This window comes from Piliocolobus tephrosceles, chromosome 2 (assembly GCF_002776525.5).
Source record: "Piliocolobus tephrosceles isolate RC106 chromosome 2, ASM277652v3, whole genome shotgun sequence".
Lineage (NCBI taxonomy): Eukaryota > Metazoa > Chordata > Mammalia > Primates > Cercopithecidae > Piliocolobus > Piliocolobus tephrosceles.
Genome location: NC_045435.1, coordinates 94,812,629 through 94,831,235, shown reverse-complemented (window position 1 = coordinate 94,831,235; position 18,607 = coordinate 94,812,629). Strand labels below are relative to the sequence as shown.

At 39.9% G+C, this 18,607-nt stretch overlaps 1 protein-coding gene across 4 annotated transcripts in view; it reads right to left on the bottom strand.

Annotated features, from left to right (window-relative positions):
• Positions 1 to 18,607, bottom strand: part of ULK4 (unc-51 like kinase 4) — a 711,191-nt gene that overhangs the window by 607,353 nt on the left and 85,231 nt on the right. For all 4 annotated transcript variants that reach the window (XR_003309577.1, XM_023231716.3, XM_026454879.1 and 1 more), the window contains one exon: positions 18,333 to 18,411. Coding sequence is in view for 3 of the 4 variants with exons in the window: in XM_023231716.3 (XP_023087484.1) it covers positions 18,333 to 18,411 (79 nt within the window). In the remaining variant the exon portion in view is untranslated. The remainder of the gene's footprint in view (positions 1 to 18,332; positions 18,412 to 18,607) is intronic.

The window sequence follows — 18,607 nt, the reverse complement described above, 5'->3', positions numbered from 1 at the left end:
GTAGAAGTAGTTTACACACCACAATTACAGTGTTACAATATTCTGTGTTTTTCTGTGTACTTACAATTACCAGTGAGATTTCTAACTTTAGATGATTATTTCTCATTACTGTACTTTTCTTTCTGACTGAAGTATTCCCTTTAGCATTTCTTGTAGGACAGGTCTGGTATTAATGAAATCCCTCAGGTTTTGTTTGTCTGGGCAAGTCTTTATTTCTCCATCACATTTTAAGGATATTTTCACCAGATATACTCTTCTAGAATAAAAGTTATTTTCCTTCAGTACTTTAAATATGACATGCCACTCTCTCCTGGCCTTTAAGGTTTACACTGAAAAGTGTGCTGCCAGATGTACTGGAGCTCCATTTTATGTTACTTCTTTCTTTTCTCTTGCTGCTTGTAGGATCCTTTCTCTATCCTTGACCTTTGGGAGTTTGATTATTAAATGCTTTGAGGTTGTCTTCTTTGGGTTAAATCTCCTTGGTGTTCTATAACCTTCTCGTACTTGGATACTGACATCTTTCTCTAGGTTCGGGAAATTCTCTGTTTTTATCCTTTTGAATAAACTTTTTACCTCTATCTTTCTCTACCTCCTCTTTAAGGCCAATAATGTTTAGACTTTCTCTTTTGAGGCTATTTTCTAGATCTTGTAGGCATGCTTCTTGTTTTTCCTTTTTTGCGACAGGGTCTCAGTCTGTCACCCAGGCTGGAATGCAGTAGCATGATCTCAACTCACTGCAACCTCCACCTCCAGGGCTCAAGCAATCCTCCCACCTCAGCTTCCAGAAGAGCTAAGACCACAGGCTCACACCATCAGACCCAGCTAATTATTGTATTTTTTGTAGAGACAGGATTTCACCATGTTGCCCAGGCTGGTCTCAAACTCCTGAGCTCAAGCAGTCCAGTCTCAGCCTCCCTAAGGGCTGGGATTCCAAGTATGATACTGCGCCCAGCCTGTGTATTTTCAATTAGCCAGTCTTTAACCTCACTAATTCTTTCTTCTGCTTAATAAATTCTGCTATTAAAAGACTCTGATATATTTTTCAGGGTGCCAACTGTATTTTTCAGCTTCAGAATTTCTGCTTGATTCTTTTTAATTATTTCAATCTCTTTGTTAAATTCATCTGATAGAATTCTAAATTCCTTCTCTGTGTTATCTTGAATTTCTCTGAGTTTCCTCAACATAGCTATTTTGAATTCTCTCTCTGAAAGGTCACATATCTCTGTTTCTCCATGATTGGTCCCTCATGCCTTATTTATAAAGTTCATTGGTGAGGTCATGTTTTCCTGGATGGTGTTGATAGCAGATATTCTTCAGTGTCTAGGCATTGGAGATTTAGGTATTTATTATAGTCTTCACTGTTTCAGCTTATTTGTAGTCATCCTTCTTGGGAAGGCTTTTCAGATATTTGAAAGGACTTGGGTGTTGTGATCTAAGCTGTATCTGCTTTGGGGGCACCCCATGCCCAACAACACTGTGGTTCTTGCAGACTCATACATGTACGGCCTTGATGGTCTTAGATAAGATTTGGAAGAATTCTCTAGATCACCAGGCATACACTCTTATTCCCTTCCCTTACTTTCTCCCAAACATACAGAGTCAGTCTCTCTGTCTCTCTCTTTCTCCCCCGCTCCCTCTCCCCCTTCCCCCACCTTTCTCTCTCTCTCTCTGTTCTGAGCCACCTAAAGACCTAAAGCTTGGGGTGGAGTGACACAAGCATCCCTGTAGCCATCACCACTGTGACAGCACTGGGTCAGACCTGAACCCAGAGAAGTGCTAGGTCTTACCCAAGGCCTGCTATAACCACTCCCTAGCTACTGCTTATGTTCATTCAAGGCCCTGGGGCTGTACAATCAGATATGGCAAAGCCAGCCAGGCCTGTCCTTCCCTTCAGGGCAGCAAGGTCCCCCAAGTCCCAGGTGGGTCCAGAAGTGCCATCCAGGAGTCAGGGACTAGAGTCAAAAACCTTAGAAGTCTACCTGGTGTGCATACTGCAGCTGAACTGGTACTGAAACTACACAAAGCAGTCCTTCCCTTCCTCCTTCCCCTTTCCAAAGGGAGAGGATCCTCACCGGTAGCCACCACCAGGTGATGAGGAGTACTGCCAGACTACCACTGATGTTCCTTTGAGGCCCAAGATCTCTTAAGTCAGCTTATCATAAATGTTGCCTGACCTGGGCCTCACCCTTCAGGACAGTGGGCTCCCCCTCTGGCCCAGGAGGTCCAGAAATGCCATCCAAGAGTCAAGTCCTGAAATCGGGGATCCCAAGAGCCCTTTTGGTGCTCTACCCTCTTTGGTCATGCTGGTACCTAAGGTGCAAGACAAAGTCCCCTTTACTTTTCCCTCTGCTTTTCTCAAGCAGGAAGAGTTGTTCCCCATACACCACAACTGGTCACGTGGTAAGTCTCACCTGAAGCCAGCAAATCTTAGAGACTCACCAAGGCCCTCAAAATGTAATATGGGGATATCACTGCTGGTTATTCAGGGCCCAAAGGCTCTTCAGTTCACAGGTAATGAATGCTGACAGGACTGGGTCCTTTCCCTCAAGGCAACAGGTTCCCTTCCAGCCCAGGTTGTTCTAAAAATACCATCTCGGAGCCAGGGCCTGAAACAGGGGCCTCATGACTTTAACTGGTGCCCTATCTTGCTGTGGCTGGGCTGGTATCCTAGGTGCAAGACAAGGTCCTCCCAGCTCTTCCCTCTTGTCTCAAGCAGGAAGGGTCTTTTTTGGAGCCGCAAGCTGTGCAGCCTGGGGTTGGGGGAGGAATGAAGCCAGCACACCCCAGCTGCCCCAGCTGGCATCTCAGTATGTCTCATGTCCCCTCAGTCCACTGTCTCTGGGCCTAATTCAGCACTAGGACTCACTTACAAGTTGCAGTCCTTATGGCCTAGACTGCCTTTCAACATTACTTGTACACACAGAGTGCTGCAGCACTCAGTGGTAAGATTTGCAGGAACTCAAGCTCCCACTACTGGGATGAGTGACTCCCCTTTAGCTAAGGCTGAATTACATGCCCTCTCCACGGGCAGGCGTCAGCTGAGTTTGGTCTCGGTTTCCTTTCTGCTCTAACAGGACACCACTGAGTTCAGTGCCTCACAATTGCTATGTTCTCCCTCCCCCAGTGCCCAGAGATGTTCTCCACACCAGGCTGCTGCTAAGGCAGGGATCAGGGAGTGGTATTGGCAATTCAGAAGTGTTTTTTTGTTTTTTTTTAATGCCTCTTTCAGCGATATGAGGTTAAAACCAGGTACTATGAGTGCTCACCCGATTTTTGGTACTACGAGCACTCACCCGATTTTTGGTTCTTATAAAGGTGCTTTTACCATGTAGATATTTGTTAACTTGGTGTCCTTGCAGGAGGGATGACAGGTGGAATCCCCTATTCCACCATCTTGCTCTGCCTCATTATTCTCTTTCTCACGGTGACCTTGCTGTACCCCAGAGTCAGAAGCCACTATATATTAGATAGCTCATTCAAGGCTGGGCATAGTGGCTCACGCCTGTAATCCCAGCACTTTGGGAGGCCAAGGCCAAGCAGATTGTTTGAGTCCAGGAGCTCAAGAAGATAACTCATCATCCAACACCAAATCTTACCCACTTCATTTACATTTATTCATCTTTTCTTCCTGTTATAGTGGATAAAGTGTCCCTTCCTTCTCTGATCTAAGGCCAATTACCCTGGGTCATTCCCTTCCACCCACTTTAAGAATTATCTACCTTCAAACAATTTTAGACATGATTTCCCTAAACTGAGTTGGTCCACACCCATTCAGCCTCATCTACCATCACATGCAAGCTATATCTACATCATAAAACCTCCACTATGCTGTTATCGTTCATGCTATGTTGCTTGTGTTGTACCTTCTCATAAAGCTAATTAGACCTGATGTTGAGTGAATATAATTAAGTATCAATATATATTAATGCAGTAGTACCCAACCTTTTTGGAACCAGAGATCAGTTTTGTGGAAGACAATTTTTCCATGGACCGGGGTTAGGGGGATGGTTTTGGGATGAAACTGTACTGCCTCAGATCATCAGGCATCAGTTAGATTTTCATAAAGTGTGCACAACCTACACCCCTCACATGAGGAGTTCACAATAGGGTTCACACTCCTATGAGAATCTAATGCCACTGCTGATCTGACAGGAGGCAGAGCTCAGGCAGTAATGCTCACTGGCCCACTGCTGACCTCGTGCTGTGCAGCCGGTTCCTAACGGGCCATAAACCAGTCCTGGTCCACAGCCCAGTTTGGGAACCCCTGTGTTAATATATCTACTGTAATATGCACTTGTATATGTGTTTGTGTGCATTCACAGTATATGTGTGTTGAATTCATCAATGAAGTCATCTAAGCCTGGAACTGTTGTTGTGGGAAGGTTTTTAATAACGTACTAACAGATACAGGGCTCCCAAAATTTTTCTATCAGTTCCAGAAAGTTCTGTTATTCAAGCACTTTTTCCACTTAAATTGTCAAGTATGAAGTTATTCAGACTATCCCCTTAGTATCCTTTAACATACATTGGATTCATACTGCTATCTCCTAGTCTTAACGTTGGTAATTTGTATTTTCTCTTTATTTTCCTTTGCTCAATCTAGCTAGAGATTTAAAAAATTTATGCAATTTATCACTATGAACTATTGGCTTGGTTTCATCTCTTTTTTTATTCTTTTCTACCTCTGGGAACACACGACATCATAATTTTTTATCTATTGTTACTTATTGAGTTCATTGAGTTCAGCTCTTATTTTTATTATTGCCTTTATTTGAATTGCATTGGGTTTAATTTGCTCTCCTTTTTCTAGCTTCTTAAACTGGAACTTAAAACATTCTTGATTTCTAATATAGTAGCTCCCAAAGTATAGTCCCTAAACCAGCAGCATCAAAAGCCACAAGGACACTTACTGGAAATGCAAATTATTGTACCCCACTCAAAATCTACAGAATGAGAAACTTTGGAGGTAGGGTCTGACAATCTGTTTTGTTGTTTTAAGAGGGCAAGGTGTCACCCAGGCTGGAGGGCAGTGATGAGATCCTGGCTCACTGCTAACTCCACCTCACAGGTTCAAGCGATTCTCATGCCTCAGCCTCCCAAGTAGCTGGGATTACCAGTGTGTACTACCATGCCCAGATAATTTTTGTACTTTTAGTAGACAGGGTTTCTATTAAACCATCCTTCACCAGGCTGGTCTCAAGCTCCTGGCCTCAAGTGATCTGCCCACCTCAGCCTCCCAAAGTGCTGGGATTACAGGCATGAATCACCACGCCCAGCCTGACAATCTGTGTTTTAACAAACCTTCCGGGCAACTGTGATGCACAGAGTTTTCAGAACTATTGCTGTAATCTGAGGATTTCAGCTATGAATTATTTCACTCTTAGCCCCACTTCAGCAGCATCACAAACATGGTGATGTGTTGGGTTCCCCTTATTACTCAGTTTTAAATATTTTCTAAAAATTTGTGAGATTTTATTGACCCATGAGTTATAAGTATTTTTCTTAATTTCCCAACATTTGGGGGATTTTCTAGATTTCCTCTTGTTAGATATTTCTAATTTAATTCCATCATGGTCAGAGAACATATTCTAAATACTTTCAATACTTTGTTATAAAGATATGTTTTATGGCCAAGAATATGGTCTGTTTTAAGGTATTGTACAATTGTGGGAATTAGCATTCCATAAATGTTAATTATTTCAATATCATTAATATCATTCAAATCTTCCATGTTCTTACACAATTTTTATCTACTTATTTTAAAAATATCCAACAATAGTGAATTTGTCATTATCAAGTTCTCCTTTTAGTTCTGTCAATTTTTCTTTCATATATTTTAAAGCAGTCTCATTTTACACAGACAAATTGAGGATTATTAATGCTTCCTAATGAACTGAAATTTTCATTATTATGAACTGTTTTTATCTCTAGTAATACTCCCTTAATTTCTACTGTGTTATTAATATAGCTACTTAAGCTTTCTTGTTACTAGTGTTTCCATGGTATATCTTCTTCTATTTTTTAAGTCTAACCTCCTATTTAAAGTATGTCTCATATGAACTGCATATAGCTAGGTTTTTGTTTTTGTTTTTCTTTTTATTTTGAGATGGAGTCTCACTCTGTCACTCAGGTTAGAGTGCAATAGTGGGACCTCGGCTCACTGTAACCTAGGCCTCCAGGTTTCAAGCCATTCTCCTGCCTCAGCCTCCCAAGTAGCTGGGATTACAGAGGCATGCACCACCACACCCACCTAATTTTTTTGTATTTTTTTTTAGTAGAGACAGGTTTCACCATGTTGGTTGGTCAGGGTAGTCTTGAACTCCTGACCTCAAGTGATCCACCCGCCTTGGCCTCCCAAAGTGCTGGGATTACAGCTGTAAGCCACTGCACCAGCGTAGGTCTTTTTTTTTTCCAACCTAATATAACAATCTCTGCCTTTTGACGGGAATATTTAGGCTACTCATATTTAATCCCAGCTGCCGCTTTTCTGCTGGGTTCTGTTCAGCACATGCACAGCTTCAAAGTTAGCCAATGACTGTAGAGGAACTTGTACACATATTTTATGACTCTACCCTTACTGTGATTTTTCCCTACTCATTTTCCACCACCCTTTCGCAGCAGGGCCAAATTCCAACCTCAGTTCCTTGCCCCAGGATGAAGTCACTTTCTGCCTAAACTCTATTCCCTTGGTGTGAACTTAGCACATCTGCAGAAGGATAAACTAGTTAAACATCCAGCTCAGCCAGGTCACTTCCCTTCTTTCAAATAGTGTGTTGCCTCCAGTTTCTGCCTACTTTTGTTTTTATATTCCGTCCAGATGTATTATTACTATTACTGGCAAGATGGTAAGCCCAATACAGCTCCTTGACCATTATCAGAACCAGGAGCCCAGGTGTGGTTTTGATGTTAATTTCCCAGTTTGGGAGAAGTATAACTTCATACCCCAAAACATGAATAAAATTGGAAAAAAAAAAACTGCAGTTGAAAAATTATATGGAAGACTTTTTTTTCCCCTCTTTCTAGAGCTGAAGATAAAAATCAACAAACTTTGGCCAGATGCAGTGGCTCACACCTGTAATCCCAGTACTTCGGGAGGCCAAGGCTGTTGGATCATGAAGTCAGGAGTTCAAGACCAGCCTGGCCAAGATGGTGAAACCCCCATCTCTACTAAAAATACAAAATTAGCCAGGCATGGTGGTAGGCACATGTAATCCCAGCTACTCGGGAGGCTGAGACAGAGAACTGCTTGAACCTGGGAGGCAGAGGTTGCAGTGAGCCAAGATCACTGCACTCCAGCCTGGGTGACAGGGTAATACTCTATCTGAAATAAATAAATAAATAAATAAACAAACGCATTTGTTATCTCTCTATGTAGGTAAGTGAGTTGCTTTTTTTTTTTTTTTTTCCAAATTCCCCATTTTATTAAAAGGATAGCTCTCCAAGGCTCTTAGCTCCATCTAACTGCTTCAGGCAAATCTCAAGCCTCATCTTTTATTCTTAAATTGTATCAAACCTCAAAACTATTATACAATAGCAATAACCACCATCTCATCTTGTCCCAGACAGCCTTAAAGTGTTACCATTTCAGGATTTTAGTTGTCCCCATTTCTGACTTCTGAAAATTTCCCTCACTTTCTGGTTCATTCACATGTGTATTCCAAAGTCTTTTTGTTACATTTTAACCTGCATTTTTAGGTTTGTTTGTTTCGTGTTTGTTTTTTGTTTTTGAGATGGAGTCTCACTCTGTCACCCACGCTGGAGTGCAGTGGCGTGATCTCGGCTCACTGCAACCTCTGCCTCCCAGGTTCAAGCAATTCTCCTGTCTCAGCCTCCCAGGTGGCTGGGATTACAGGTGCCCACCACCACACCCGACTAATTTTTGCATTTTTAGTAGAGACAGGGTTTCACCATATTGGTCAGGCTGGTCTCAAACTCCTGACCTCAGTTGTTCTACCCACCTCGGCCTCCCCAAGTGCTGTGATTACAGGTGTGAGCCACTGCACCCGCCCTCTAGGTTTGTTTTTGTGTTGCCCTTTTTTTTTTTTTTTTTTGATGTGGGAGGATCACACATAATTTACAAGATTATCTCAATAGCTAAATTGCCATAATTAGAAGACCACATGTTATTTTTATAAGAATATTTACAAAACCATAATAAATGCTACATGGAAAAACTATAGGGAAAAATAAGTGTATATATATATATAACTGATACATCTCAGAAAGTGTTACAAGTGCTGTTTGTTCTTGATAAAAGTTATACATTGAAAATGAGGGCTATGGAAAATAAGGACAACGACAGAACTATGTGCAGTTGTCCTAGTAATGAAAAGCAATACTACTCAAGCTAGGAGAGAGAGAAGAGGAAGTGGTGCAATTGTGCATCTTAACACAGAGCAAGAGCCCAAAGAGGAGCACACAATACCACAGCCTTTGAAATAGATTCATCATACACTATGTTTAGAGTTTTCATACAATTTTCAGAAAGAACTAAGTTAAATAATGCTTCAAATCACCATATAACCACTTTTAACATAAAATTCAATTCTATAACCAATTCAGTAGAAAGCTAAAAACATACTGCCAATATTCTTAAGTCAATCACTCTTTTAAAGAACTAAATCATAAAATGTGATTATCCCACAAAAAATGTGAGGACATAGAATGTAAAATAAATTTTTCAAATTAAATTAGAGGCCAGCATTATTCTAAGTAACTCAGGAAGAGAAATCCAAATATCCTATGTTCCCAATTATAAGTGGGAGCTAAGCTATGGGTATGCAAAGGATACGGAGTGGTATAATGGACACTGGATACTCACAAGTGGGGAAGGGGAGAGGGATTTTTAAAAACTACATACTGAGTACAATGTACACTACCCAGGTGACCAGTGTACTAAAATGTCAGACTTCACCATTATACAACTCATCCATGTAATCAAAAACCACTTGTTTTTCAAAAGCTATTAAAATAAAAAATATATATTAAAAATATATTAATTAATTAGAGGTCAGGTACAGTGGCTCATGCCTGTAATCCCAGCACTTTGGAAGGCTGAGGCAGGTGGGTTGCTTGTCACCAGAAGTTAGAGAACAGCCTGGGAAATAATACAACACACCATCTCTACTAAAAGTAAAAATTAAAAGATTAGCTAGGCATGGTGACATGTACCTGTAGTCCCAGCTACTGCGGAGGCTGAGGTGGGAGGATCAGCTGAGGAGTATGAAGTTGCAGTAAGCCATGATCATGCTACTGCACTCCAACCTGGGCAACAGAGCGAGACCCTGCCTCAAAAAACAAAAATTAAATTAGATTAATTTCAAAAACAATAATGGTGATAATAACGTTACACAGCATGATGAACTTAGTGAATTCACAATCTGTTGAGGCCACGTGTGATGGCTCATGCCTGTAATCCCAACACTTTGGGAGGCTGAGGTGGATGGATCACTTGAGCCCAGGAGTTTAAGACCAGCCTGGCACATGGTGCACAGTAAGCATTCAATAAAGGTTGGCTAAAATTATTTTTAAAAATTCAAAAAAGACCAGCCTGGTCAACATAGGGAGACTACGTCTCTACAAAAAATAAAAAATATAAAAATAGCTGGCTATGGTGACACACACCTCTAGTACCAGCTACTTAGGAGGCTGAGGTGGGAAGATGGCTTAAGCCCAAGGTAGTGAGCTATGATTGTGCCACTGTAGTCCAGCCTCAAAAACACAATGAAAGTCCATCTCAAAAATAAAAATAGTAATAATCTGTTGAAAATAAAGAGAAAATGCAATGGCAATTAATGACAATTAATTCAATGATTAACATTTCCTGAACTAAAATTGTATGTTTTATTTTTGAAAAACGTTCAAACAGCAATTATAATCTACATAAGTTTTAATATTATGTTCTTATTGCGTACATCACATGAGAGTGAAAGTGGCACTGCAAAGGAAAAGATGTACCTTTACAATGGAGCTCTCTGGCAGCACTACTTTAATCAAATGATCAAAGTAGGTGCAACTAATAAAACCTGACACTGCATGCTTCCTGATGAGCTGAAATACGAAGTACTCAATATCACCTATTATGTTCTTACCAAAAAAATGGTTTAACCTGAAACTAACGAAGCTTCCAGCCCTAACCTACAGTTTATAGGAAATGTGTGAACTAGAGGAATAAGTTAGCAATACCGAGAAAAAGCAAGCAGACAGATCTGGAATGTGGAACATTCTACAGGACAAACAGCCTGGACTCTCCAAGAATCAATGTAATGTGGCAAGAAAAAATAGAGGAACAATTCTAGAAAAAACATTAGGAAAGAGACTCCAACAGTGTATTATAGAGAGCACCAAGTTGTTTCTTCTAAAGATGCAAAGGTGATTTATTTTTAGGAATTCTATTAATATAATCCACCTATTAATAGAGATAGGAAGAAAAAGTATATATGCATATCTTCTGATGCCATACCAAACTCAGTAACCATTAATGTTAAAAATAAAGAGGAAACTGGTAAATACTTATGTAACATGATTTTATGCCAACACCAAGTATTAATGAGAATACAGAGCACTGACCATACTTTCATTAGTCAAAACATTTTAACTTATACAACTTTTTTGGAAAATAGTTTAGATTACCCCCTAAAGTTGAACACGCACATATCCTGTAACCTACCAATTCTATTCCTATGCATACCCAACAGAGAGCTTACGCAAGTGCATCAAAATGTGTGTACAAGGCTTATAATAGCCAAATACAGAAAACAATCCAAATGCCCATCACCAGTGATGTAGTATACTCACGTAATAAAAATGAACTACAGGTACATGCAACAAGGATGAATTCCACAAACATAATATGAAATAAAAAAAGCCAGATACCAAAATATACATATCATATGACTCAATTTAAACAAAATTCAAAAGCCAGCAAAATCATCACAGAATTGGAAGTTACGGTAACTTCCTTTGGCGCATAGGAAGAGAAGAGTGATCGGGAGAGGGCACAAGAGGGTCCCCGGGTATGCTGGCAATGTTCTACCCAATGTTCTGTGCCTTGACCCAGTGGCAGTTTCTTAGGTTTTCACACTTGGCAATAATTCATTAAGCAGTACATTTATGTTTTGTACATATTTCTAACACTTCAATAAAAAAGAATTATAATTTTCAAACCAGAAAGAAAGTACAAAGTAATCTCTAAATATCTAAAAAAAAAAAAAAAAAAAACATTGAAAACATAAATAACCATATATCATATTGGTGACAAAAATACAAAGTGAAGAATTATTTAAATTGATTTTATAAGTCAGAATTTTGACTGTACGTATCATCCAGTGGGTTATATTCCAAGAGGAAAAAAGTACTTTAAATGCACTTTGTAGTTGTGTTGTTAGTAACAATACTTGTACGACTATTTTTAAACTATTCTAAACTCTAAGCTAAAAAAAAAAAAAAAAATTATGTTAATGTTATTAATGACCAAGATTTTTCTTTTTTTTTTTTCTTTTTTTGAGAGAGTCTTCCTCTGTTGCCTAGGCTGGAGTGCAGTGGTCCAGTCACAGCAGCCTTCACCTCCTGGGTTCAAGCAATTCTCATGCCCCAGCCTCCCAAGTAGCCAGGATTATAGGCGTGCATCACCATGCTCAGCTAATTTTTGTATTTTTAGTAGCGATGGGGTTTTGCCATGTTGGCCAGGCTGGTCTCAAACTCCTGAACTCAAGGGATCCACCTGCCTGGGCTCCCAAAGTGCTGGTATTACAGGCATGAGCCACTGCACCCAGCCAGGATTATTACCTTGTGAGAAGAAAAATAAAAATTGTAAATCAAGAGGTAAAAACGAATTTGAAATCTGAATTGGGGCCAGGCACGGTGGCTCACCGCTGTAATCCCAGCACTTTCGGAGGCCAAGGCGAATGGATCACCTGAGGTCATGAGTTTGAGACCAGCCTGGCCAACATGGTGAAACTCCATCTCTACTAAAAATACAAAATTAGTACGACATGATGGTGCATGCCTGTAATCCCAGCTACTCGGGAGGCTGAGGCAGGAGAATTGCTTGAACTCAGGAGGCAGAGGCTGCGGTGAGCCGAGATTGCGCCATCGCACTCCAGCCTGGGCAACAAGAGCAAAACTCCATCTCAATAAAAAAAAATTCTGAATTGGAAAGCTATGAATAAACTGAGAATTTTTCTCTTTTTAAGAAACAATAGTACCTAGATCTGACCTCTGAAAAGTTCTATGAGAGGAAAAAAAAAAATCCTAGGGAACCCAGACTACATTCTCTAACTACATCTTCTAACAAAAAGTAAACAAGATTCCTTATAGAAGTGGTTTCATAACTAGGGGATGACAATTCCCGAAACAAGCCTGTGAAAGCTCACTGCCGAGAAGCCAGCAAGCTATCAGAGACAGGAGCAGGTTCGTGTCAAAGGGAGAAAGGAGCAAACTTGAAAGAGCTCCCACTGGATAGAGATGAAACAATGTAAGCATTTAAAAGACTAACAACTGCAAAGGACTAGACGATATATATATATACATACATCTGTAAGTTCTTAAGAATATAAAATCAATCTCACTGCACACTTAAGGAGATTTCTAAGGTACCAACTCTTTATTCTGAAAACTGACCTATGAAGAGGAACAATCAAGCATTTATCCTACCTTACAAAACAAACCCTATTTTAGGATAACCAAATAGTTGATCAGGGAAAGATCTTCTATAAGAAGACTTCCAACTACAAACAGAAAGGAAATTACAGAATAAGAAAATTATCATTTTGCAACTCTAAAGGATGACTACATGTAGACAATAATCGATTGATGTTAAAACTATGAAATAAAAGAGTGATGAGTTCCTGACTCACAGATGAGGGCATGAAGAAAACAAAGAGTGATGGGAATGTTTATAATAAGGCTGGCAACATCTGACTCTCGTGATCAACTGTAACCCCTCTAATAGAGGCATTTAATGTTTAGTTGTCTCACTTTCTATGAAGCAACAGGAAAAATACAGCACCAATTATGACAAATTCCTATTTCCCCAAGCCATCCCCCCAAAAAAAGTACTGAATCAAGGGTCCACATCTAAGCAGCCATGTGCAAGAAAGGAAAGGCAGGTGATAAAGGACTATGTTAAATAATACCAAAGGGGTGCAATAAAGCTTCTGATATTCCAATTTGGGCCAAGACAAGGGGCAATTTGTCTGTAACAAATAAATGACACTAAAAAATAAGAGACCAGGAATTAAGAGACTTAAGGGTCACATTATCTAAACGCAACCCTGGCTCAAAGAAAAATTACAAAATGACATGTATGAAACCACCAAGAAAATCTGAACACTAACTGGGTGTTAGATGATATTCAGAGACTAATGTTGAATGTACTGGGTGTGATAATGAAATCACAGTTATATATTTTTCTAATCTTTTTCTGCTAGAAAAATATATTTACTAGTAAAATGATACTATCTTATTTAAAACACTCCAGTAAGAGAGAGAAAAGGAGAGAAAAAGGAAAGGGGGAATGAAAGCAGGAGACAAAATGAAACAAGATTAGCCAGTGTTGATTGCTGGAAGGGAAAGATGCTACCTCATTATTCTAGTCTCTCTACTTCTATATATGTTGAAATTTTCCATAATAAAAAAAATTTTATTTGAGACAGGGTCTTGCTCTGTTGCCCAAGCTGGAGTGCAATAGCATGATAATAGCCCGTTGCAGCCTCAACCTCCCAGGGTCATGTCTCAGCCCCAAGTAGCTGGGATCACAGATGCGCACCACTACGCCAAACTGTTTTTATTTTTTCTAGAGACAAGATGTCATTATGTTGGCCAGGCTGGTCTCAAACTCCTAGGCTCAAGTTATCCTCCCACCTCAGCCTCCCAAAGTACTGGGATTACAGCCGTGAGTCACCATGCCCAGCTGATAATAAAGAAATTTAATGAATGGGTTAACCTAAAACGTCTATTAATATTCCTTTTGACCAGGAGTGGTGGCTCACGCCCATAATCCCAGCACTTTGGGAGGCTGAGGTGGGTGGATTACTTTAAATCAAGAGTTCGAGACCAGCCTGGCCAACATGGTGAAATCCCGTCTCTACTAAAAATACAAAATAAATTAGCTGGGCGTGGTGGTGCATGCCTGTAATCCCAGCTACTCGGGAGGCTGAGGCAGGAGAATCGCTTGAACCTCGGTGACAGAGGTTACAGTGAGCCAAGATCGTGTCACTGAACTCCAGCCTGGGCAACAGAGTGACACTTGGTCACAAAAATAATTCCTTTCAGTTCTAGCATTTGATGGGTCTATATTAAATTTCCTAAAATATATCCACTGCATGCTTCAGACTAAATATGTTGACTTAATATCAGAGATATTTTTTAAAATTATTACACATAGAAACCACAATGATTACAGAGTGGTAAATGTGTTATCTAGGAAAATAAGCTTCAGATGGTTATATTTTTCTGTGAAAAAGATACAGATGTCAATAAACGCTTCTAAATGCATAAAGGAGATCATGACCAGTTATTTTCTGTAGCTGTTGATGAGAGAATAAGATGAAAGAGATTTAAATTATATTACAGGGATAGTAAAATAGATTTTTGCTCCATTTTCTCTGTCTCTTTGTAACAAATTATACCATCATACTCTTCTGACATTCTTTTAATCATTCATTAAACTCTTCAGCATTGAATGAGGGCCTAAAATACACATTACTTTGCTGGCTCGGCACTGTGGGGTACAAAGGTGAGCAACAAAATGAGGTTCTACACCTTTAAAATGCTTATATGGGCCAGGTGCAGTGGCTCACGCCTGTAATCCCAGCACTTTGGGAAGCCAAGGCAAGTGGATCACTTGAGGCCAGGAGTTTAAGACCAGCCTGGCCAACATGATGAAACCATGCTTCTTCTACTAAAAATACAAAAATTAGCAGAGTGGGCCGGGCGCGGTGGCTCACGCCTGTAATCCCAGCACTTTGGGAGGCTGAGGCGGGTGGATCACGAGGTCAGGAGATCAAGACCATCCTGGCTGACACGGTGAAACCCCGTCTCTACTAAAAATACAAAAAAATTAGCCGGGTGTGGTGGCTGGTGCCTGTAGTCCCAGCTACGCTGGAGGCTGAGGCAGGAGAATGGCGTGAACTCGGGAGGCGGAGCTTGCAGTGAGCCGAGATTGCACCACTGCATTCCAGCCTGGGCGACAGAGCAAGACTCCATCTCAAAAAAAAAAAAAAATTAGCAGAGCGTGGTGGCATGAACCTGTGGTCCCAGCTACTCGTGAGGCAGAGGCTGAGAATCTCTTGAACCCGGGAGGCAGAGGTTGCAGTGAGCCAAGATCACACGACTACACTACAGCCTGAGCAACAAAGCGAGACTCTGTCTCAATAAATAAATAAATAAATAAATAAATAAATAAATAAATAAATAAATAAATAAAATAAAATAAAATAAAATGCTAATAGGATCTGCAACCACAATTTTTCTTGTTCACTGAGAGTAAACCTAATAGAGAATTCAGGATTCATCTCACACTTGAAATTTTGTTACTGATTACTGAAAAATTATCTACAAGTACCCAATTGTGAGTTTTACAGAAACCTGGTCTCAAAAGTTATGAACCAAAGATTCACTCCACAGGGTTCCCAGATCCCCTAAAATCATGTGCTAAGTGTTGACTGTATTTTTCTGGAGAGACTATAATGGTTTTCATTCATCTTACTCATCTTAAATGGTAAAAAATCACCAGTGGAATGGAGCCACACATCCTGTAGCAGAAACTTAAAAAAAAAAAAAAAAAAAAAAAAACAAGAAAAAGATGAAACATGGTACCATGTACCTGCTCAGTTTCCACAGATTCTGCTTCTGGAAACTGAAACATAAATTCTTCAAACTTGCACAACTTTTTTCCTAGTGCTTGAATGACCTCTAGTGGCTACTTAAATTATCACAGCCAATTGCTCACAGCAGGAATTAGGTTGGTGCAAAAGTAATTACAGTTTTTGCCATTAAAAGTAAAAAGTGTTGAGAAATAACAAAATTAAGATGGCATCACAGAGGAGCATCTCATCCAGTTTCAAGTTATTATACAAACTCTCTATTATCCAACCAAATGTAGTTCACAATACAGTGTGTGTAATTCAAAACAGTTCACCAGATAGTTCAGTACACGCCATTTTTTTTAATGAAATAAGTATGATTTTCTCTAAGTTCTTGCATTTCAAACTAATAAAGCATCAGCAAATGCCCATGAAGGGAACAGTACTGGAATAAAAGATACAAGAACCTCGGGAATTAACACCCACCATTTCCTCTCAGTTGAGGCAGCACCAGGAATACAATGTCAACAAAGTACAACAACTGGAGTAGCAGAAATACTTTGAGAATACAAACTGGCCACAGAACTCAACCCTAGTGAGAACAGGTAACAAATATGGTTCAGGAACTGCTGGGCCAAACTCTCCAAGTGGGAGTGCAGCAGCAGCAACAGCAAGTACCAGTAGAATGAGGGCATCACATCACCCAGGGTGACCAGCAGGTCCCGGGTTACTTCACATGCCCTCTGCCCAGTCCCTTGAGAATTCCTGCAGCAGCAAAACACACCATCTTCCAGGCACTGCTACACGGATTTCCAAGAATACTGATAGAGTTTTATTCATTTATTTTGAAATATTTGTCAGTATCTATATATACACAAGGCACTGTCTAGGCACTGGGGTGGAGTGTTGAACAAGACAGTTCAAAATCCCTTTTCCAATGGAGCTTGTAGTGGAAAGAGAAATAAATACATAAAATGCCAGGTGGTGATATATAGTGTGAAAAAGATAAAGTAGAACAATGGGGTTTGGAAATTACAGGGTGGCCATACTATTCTTTTCTATAAGTTGGTCATCTCAATTCAGACTAGCTTTTCTTCAAGCACTCAATAGCCATAGTGGCTGGTGGCTACTACACTGGATAGTTCAACAAATCTGAAACTATCATCCATGCCTTTTTAGTTCATAATCTTTATCCTCTTTATGAATCCTAAGAGAATTCATCCAACTGATCTTCAAATTCACTAACTCAGCTTCCTAAAGTATCCGTCCTACTTATTACCGCAACTACTGAATAATTTAATTCAACAGTCATATTTTACATATTCAGAAGCTCTTTCTTCACAGCTCCTGAGCAACAAATGCCTGCTCTGATGATGCAGGGATATCCTCTAAAATATTGGGACTTTGTCTTGGACTTTAAATTCTCTCCCTTCTCCTACAGCTACTACATCTCACTGGAGACCTTTTGCTCTGAGCCATCAGAAGGAACTCCCATTTTTGAGATCCTAAGCCTTCTCATATTCCTGGTGATACTCCCCTATATGCTCAAACTTTTAGATAAAAATCTACTCGACATATCTCTGAGAACCAAGCTGGGCACCATTGGTAATTATACAGGTCACAATTCATTTATTTTAGTCCCCCTACCCACCACAAAAAAAGAGGAAAATTTTAGACTTAGTAGCATTTTACTAGTAGCTCAGAGATCCAACAGTTTGCAGGAAATAGAGATGGAATTGTAAGCAAGGGAAATACAGTGAAATTAAATTAATCTCCACCCAGACACTATAAGGCCAGCTGGGAACTATCCCAGCAATTGGCTACTGCACAGAGAGGAAATTTTTCAGTTCCTCTTAAGGCTCCAAATACCAGTTGGCTACTATAGTGGACAAGACAGACATAGAAATTTTTCCAATTCCTCTCAAAGCCCCAAATACCACACAACCAGCTTCAACTCTACAAAATCCCCTCTCCCTACCCCTTTACTTCCTTCAGGAACTCTTGCTGTTGCCCCTAAAAGCCTTGGTTCTTTTCACCTATGCTGACTCTTGAGCCTCTTCCCAGATCAAGGGATAAAATCCCATTACCGATTAAGTGTAACATACATTAACAGAATAGGTAGAAAGTAATCTTTCATATGAAAACACTAAATTCAAGGTGAAAAGCCAGAAGAATTTGAATTTTGAATTGTAAGCTATCCTTTAACTAGGAAATACATTAGTCTATTGGACAGACTACAAGAAAACTAGAAATGAAAAAAGCCTTATTCAAAAACAAATGAAAGAATGATGAGCAGAGTTCACAAGTCTTGTTAACTCTGCTGTGCCATTTTAATGATGGACTATGTTGTAAATGTGCTGCTACGTTTAAGCCTAAAGGTCTGTTGAGGTGACAGTTTTAGAACGATTGCCACAATCCCACAGAGAAAAATCAAGTGAAGGTCAGTGAAAGCTGCATGTTCTAAATTACAGAATCAAGAACAGTATTTCTTGTCATTCATCACATTTAAGTCATAAAAGACATTACCTCAACAACAGGTGTATTTTCCTGGAGCTCAGTTGTGTGCGAAGCCAGTAAACCAATCACCCGAGCAACCTTGGCCCGTCTGTAAATGGAGAAAAAACAGGCTCTGAAGAGTCAGGGACCAAGGAAACTAATCCCAGCTAGTTACATTATGCAATAATGAGCATCAGATATAAGACTGTAAATTAAAAATTGAATGTGACAGGTCACGCCCAGACTCGCATGTGTACACAGCCCAGAGAAACATATACATAGGGAGACACGAACTGTAATGTCCG